The sequence below is a fragment of the Acanthisitta chloris genome, unplaced genomic scaffold (assembly GCF_000695815.1).
Source record: "Acanthisitta chloris isolate BGI_N310 unplaced genomic scaffold, ASM69581v1 scaffold13442, whole genome shotgun sequence".
NCBI lineage: Eukaryota > Metazoa > Chordata > Aves > Passeriformes > Acanthisittidae > Acanthisitta > Acanthisitta chloris.
The window spans coordinates 1-5487 of record NW_008659955.1 but is presented as its reverse complement, the minus strand read 5'-3'; the positions used below and the strand labels follow the sequence as shown (position 1 = coordinate 5487).

The following is a 5487-nucleotide window of genomic DNA, read 5'->3' as shown; positions in this document are numbered from 1 at the left end:
GAGGCACCTGGCAGTAGCTACCTGGGCACTGGGAGATGCTGCAGGGCTGCTACAGCCACCATCAGCACGGGGACCTCTCCCTTCTAGGACTGCTGGGGGATGCCCACGATTAATTCAGGAGTTGGGCTGGTGTTCTTGGAAGGTTCCAGTGCCCCTGCCACAGGGACAAGGCAGTAGGGAGCAGAAGGACTTCTCAGGAGGAGTGCCTGTTCAATCTGCAGCACTCACTGCTGTCTCCTGCCTGCAGGTTGGGGAGGCAGCACTGCTCCAACCCACACCATGAGCTCAGAGGGAGGGAGCAACATTTTTAAGGAGTGGCAACTTTGCTTAAAAATGAACAGCTGAGATTGTTGGCAGGAGGAGAAATCTGAGAGCGTTTTCCAGGGAGACCTTTGCCCTTGCTCTGGTGAGTGGGCACACGGGTGTTTGTTGGCAGCAGCTTGGAGCTGGCTTCACAGAGCTGGTCTCTGTGTGGGTCCTGCTTGCCACAGGCTTTGGCTGTGTAGGATTGATGAATGTAGGGAGTGTGACTGCCTGGAAGGAGGAAGCACCCCAGGGCAGACTGTGGCCTGGCCCATGGCATGGGCAGCAGGGCCTTTGATCTCCGTGCTCCAGCAGCCCTGGCTGTCACTTCAGTGGTGAAATTGGTCACAAAGCTGTGAAAAGAAGGGTTGGCACCAAGCCAAAACCCTTCCTGAAGAAGGAAAGGAGTGGAGCACTTCAAGGACTGCAGAGACTCATGGGGCACAGGGGTGGCTAGCCAGCCCCAGCAGGGTCATCCTTCCCAAGGCTCTTCCTGGAGCATTGGCCAAGCAAACCAGGATGTCAGCAGAACTCCTGGTCACAGGTGCTGGTATAGCAGGGTGATGCCCCTTGCCACATCACCCAAGGACAGGGTCAACAGCTGCTGCTCTCTGAAAAAGCCACGTGGGGCACACAGGAAGGGGTTAGGTGTAGAAAGGCTGGTGCTGCATTTCCTTCTTTCTGGCAGGCCCTATTGGTAGTTGTTAGTTGAATAGTTGTGCCTTGTGCATGTGCTGGAAACCTTAGTTCATTAAAAATTAAACAGGAGAGTCAAGCTGTTCAATGTGACACCCTAGCACGTGCCACAGGTGAGCCCCTGCCTTCAAACACAGGTCAAAAACAGGGAGGATACCCTAGGAGGGTGATGGCATCTGCTGGAAAAGCTTTGGAGGGCAGCAGGAGCCCAGGCTGTGCTGCATGGTGCCCTGGGCTGCCACCCTGGGGGCACTTGATGGAGGTGCTCCAGTAAGTGGATGACTTGGAGAGGGGTGATGAGAGCTGCCAGACTGGAAATAGAATCATAGAATCATAGAATTTTAGGGTTTGGAATGGAGCTTAGGGGTCACATAGTCCCAACCCCCTGCCCTGGGCAGGGACACCTCCCACCAGAACAGGTTGCTCAAGGCTTGATCCAGCCTGGCTTTGAGCACTGCCAGGGTTGGGGCAGTCACAGCCTCCCTGGACAACCCGTGCCAGTGTCTCACCACCCTCACGGGAAGAAGCTTTTTCCTAAACAGGGAAGATACACACTTGGGAAGGGTTGATTTTTCCATGTCTATGAATGAGCCTGGGCCTCACTGCCACTGGTAATGAAGGGAAATTCAGGGAAATTCACTTCCTTCCCATGCCTGGAAGTGTTCAAGGCTGGGTTGGATGGGTCTCAGAGCAACTTGGTCTCATGGAAGCTGCCCTTGCCTGTGGCAGGGGGTGGAACTAGACAATCTTTAAGGTTCCTTCCAACCCAAACCATTCTGGAATTTTGTGATGCCGAGGGTGTCTGCCATGGCTGTGCATGGCCTGGACTCTGTGTAGCTCTCACTTGTCATGCTGTGTTTGGGGACCTAGTCACCACTGCCAGCAGTAGCCCCAGGACCACCTGGGTGTCCACAAAGTGGTCCCCCATCTCTGCATCCCCAAAGCAGTGCAAAGCACCACTTCAGGGACACCCAGGTGATCCCAGGGCTGCAGGGATGGGGCATGGTGAAGCCCATTGCTGGGTGAGAGCAACTTTGGTGGTCACCTGGAGGGGCTCCAGGAGCCCAAGGGAGCCAGCTCACCATCAGCCTCTCCATGTCTCCAACAGAAACACGCCCGAGGCCAGGTCCTCTTTGACCTGGTGTGTGAGCACCTCAACCTCCTGGAGAAGGACTACTTCGGCCTCACCTTCTGCGACTCGGACAGCCAGAAGGTGAGCACGGGGGGGGTCTCTCTGCAGCCACCCCCTCTATGGTGGGGACCCCCCTGACCTGCTGTCTCCTCGTTGCAGAACTGGCTAGACCCCTCCAAGGAGATCAAGAAGCAGATCCGCAGTAAGTGCTTGGGGAGGGTCCATACTTCCCCACCCTGTGGTGTCCCATGGGGCTGGTAGATGGCTCAGCTGGGGCTCTCCTGCAGTGGGTCCCCTCCCTACCTGTCCTGGAGGGGACCTTTGGCAGCTGGCCAGGGGACAGGGATGCTGTTTCTCATTCAACTGTTACCTGCATCTTCTCTTACTCATGAAAGGCAGGGGGGACAAAGGACCCCATCTGTGCCCCTGGAGAGCTGGCTGAGACCTGGTGCCTCTCTGGGCACCACCTGCCCTGAGTAGGAAGGACAGGGACGGGCAAGAAGAGTGGGGGTCCCTGTTGGGACAGGTCCTGGGGTGCCTTTGCCCACGGTGTTGCCTTACTGGGGTGGCAGAAAGATTGTTGCTCAGGGTGTCACCTGGGACACAGAAGTCTTTTGCTGTGACACTGAGCTGATGGCTCCTGAAGTTGAGATGCTTTTCTCTCTATACCTGTTTGAGGAGGATTAACCAAATTATCCTAGTGTCCCACGGGCTGTGCTCCAGGCAGCTTCTGAAGCCCCCCTGTCCCTGCCCTGTGCTGGGCTTGGGGGGAGCAGCAGGACCCTTAATGGATGCACTGATGCTCCTGCACCCTGTGTGCAGCTTCATGGGTGCTGTCCTTAATGCTCTTTCCCCTCCCTAGGTGGGCCCTGGAACTTTGCCTTCACTGTGAAGTTCTACCCTCCAGACCCTGCCCAGCTTACAGAGGACATCACCAGGTGAGGACCATGCACCTCTTTCCTGGGGAGCCCCAGCCTGCTCCAGGGGGCACACACCCCCTTCCCAGGGAGCCCCAGCCTGCTCCATGGAGCACACGACCCTGCCCTGCTCTCACCCTCTGCCCCCTCCTGCAGATACTACTTGTGCCTGCAGCTCCGTGCGGACATCATCACAGGGCGCCTGCCCTGCTCCTTTGTCACCCATGCCCTGCTGGGCTCCTATGCTGTCCAGGCTGAGCTGGGTGACCATGACACTGAGGAGCACGTTGGCAACTATGTCAGTGAGCTCCGCTTCGCCCCCAACCAGACGCGGGAGCTGGAGGAGCGCATCATGGAGCTGCACAAGACCTACCGGTGAGCCCTGGAGGGAGATGGCACCAGAGAGATGGCCCATGCCTGGTGGGGCGCCCGGCCACATGACCCCCTCTCTGTCTCCCTGCAGGGGAATGACTCCTGGGGAAGCAGAGATCCACTTCCTGGAGAACGCCAAGAAGCTCTCTATGTATGGGGTGGACCTGCATCATGCCAAGGTATGGGTCTGTGGGGCTGTGAGAGCATTGGCCAGGACCGTCCTGCCCCACTCCTGCACTCCTCTCCTGCCCACCCTGTCCTGCTGCAGTGAAGGTCCAGCGAGGACATGGTCCTGGCGTGTCCCTGGGTGTCCCTGCATTGGACCAGACAAGCTCCAGAGTTTCATCCTCCACCAGTCTGGGATTCAGTTTCCCCTCTGCCAGCCAGGCCCCTGTAGCGCCCAGCAGGGTAATATGTGGCACTGCTGGCCTGACTGGTTCTTGCTGAGCCACTGAGCTGTCCCTTCCTGTCCCCTTGCCTCCTTCAGGACTCAGAGGGCATTGACATCATGCTAGGTGTCTGCGCCAACGGCCTCCTCATCTACAGGGACCGGCTGCGCATCAACCGCTTTGCCTGGCCCAAGATCCTCAAAATTTCCTACAAGAGGAGCAACTTCTACATCAAGATCCGCCCGGGTGAGGTAGGTGCCAGGTGCTGGTACAGCCCTGGGGCATGGCAGGGTGCCTGCCCTGCAGGACTGGGACTGATGGTAGGAATGTCCTCACCTGGCTCCAGCCTCTGCTCCAAGGTTCCCATGACCATGCTGTCCAAGACAGTACACCTCCTATGGCATGGATTTTCTTGTCCATGTTCTCATGATTTCAGCAACTGAAGGACCCCAGGATCCCTTCCCCACTCACCAGATGCCATGACTCTGCTGGCATAGGTAGCTTGCCCAGGAAAGGAAGTTGAGGGTTATTTTTTACATGTCTTAACAAAAAAAAAAACACCAGGAGGCTTTTTCCATTCATTTTTCAGACTTTATTTTCACTCTTTTATGTGCACTGGTGGTAGAATGCGTTTTCACCCATGTGTTCCAGCATGCAGGAGGGCAAAGACAGCAGATTTGAAAGGGAGAGTGATGCCCTCACACCAAAATAGCTGTAAAAGGTTTTTGTTTCTTGAGGGAATTTATCTTGTGCTGAAAAACCATTTACAACTGTGGAAAGGCCAGAGGTGTGATCCCATCACACTGCTGGGTGTGGTTCTGGGCATGGACCTTCCCAGCACAGCCTTGAAGGGCTTTTAGGGGCTTTTTTGCATGTTCAATGGCTTCTGCCAGGGGAAGCTGACGGCCTTGGCAAGGTTTGATCCTGTCATGTCCCCTAGGGCAGGATCTGCCTGTAACACCCTGTCTCTCTCTCCCCCAAGTACGAACAGTTTGAGAGCACCATTGGCTTCAAGCTGCCCAACCACCGCTCGGCCAAACGGCTCTGGAAGGTCTGCATAGAACATCACACCTTCTTCAGGTGAGGAGACCTTCTCCAGGCTTTCTCCAGGCCTCCCTTCTCAGAGGCAGACACACTCCTGCTTCTGCTGCAGCGGGTCCATGTGGAGGGCAGCACTGGGGGGACACAGCTGGGGCTTGCTGATGCTCCTCCACCCCTCTGACCTCTAGGTTGGTGTCCCCGGAGCCACCCCCCAAGGGCTTCCTGGTGATGGGCTCCAAGTTTCGGTACAGCGGGCGGACGCAGGCGCAGACGCGGCAGGCGAGTGCCCTCATCGACCGCCCAGCTCCCTTCTTTGAGCGCTCCTCCAGCAAACGGTACACCATGTCTCGCAGCCTTGACGGAGGTATGCCCCAAATTGGGGAGGGAGAGGGAGATTGGTCCGCTGGCGGGAGCGAGGCGGGTGCTGCTTGGCTTGTCTCTGCTAGCTGTTTGCCTCGTTGGGCAGGGTCACAGCAGCATCAGGCTTCCTTCTGGCGCGCCCCCAGCCACATCCCCGTGGCAGAGGTTCTGTCCCCATCCCAAGTGATAGCTCAGATCCTGTGAGGGCAGAGGCACGTGGTAGGACTGGGGTGGGCAGCTCAGGGACATGTCACACCCTCCAGCTCTCTGTGCCCTG

At 57.2% G+C, this 5487-nt stretch overlaps 1 protein-coding gene across 1 annotated transcript in view; it reads left to right on the top strand.

Annotated features, from left to right (window-relative positions):
• Positions 1 to 5214, top strand: part of EPB41L1 (erythrocyte membrane protein band 4.1-like 1) — a gene marked incomplete at its 3' end in the record, with an annotated part of 6161 nt that extends 947 nt beyond the window's left edge. The window contains exons 2-9 of the mRNA XM_009069622.1: positions 2108 to 2212; positions 2291 to 2333; positions 2994 to 3069; positions 3205 to 3423; positions 3512 to 3599; positions 3908 to 4060; positions 4792 to 4889; positions 5039 to 5214. Of these exons, the coding sequence (XP_009067870.1) occupies positions 2108 to 2212; positions 2291 to 2333; positions 2994 to 3069; positions 3205 to 3423; positions 3512 to 3599; positions 3908 to 4060; positions 4792 to 4889; positions 5039 to 5214 (958 nt within the window). The remainder of the gene's footprint in view (positions 1 to 2107; positions 2213 to 2290; positions 2334 to 2993; positions 3070 to 3204; positions 3424 to 3511; positions 3600 to 3907; positions 4061 to 4791; positions 4890 to 5038) is intronic.
• Between the last annotated feature and the right edge of the window lie 273 nt (positions 5215 to 5487).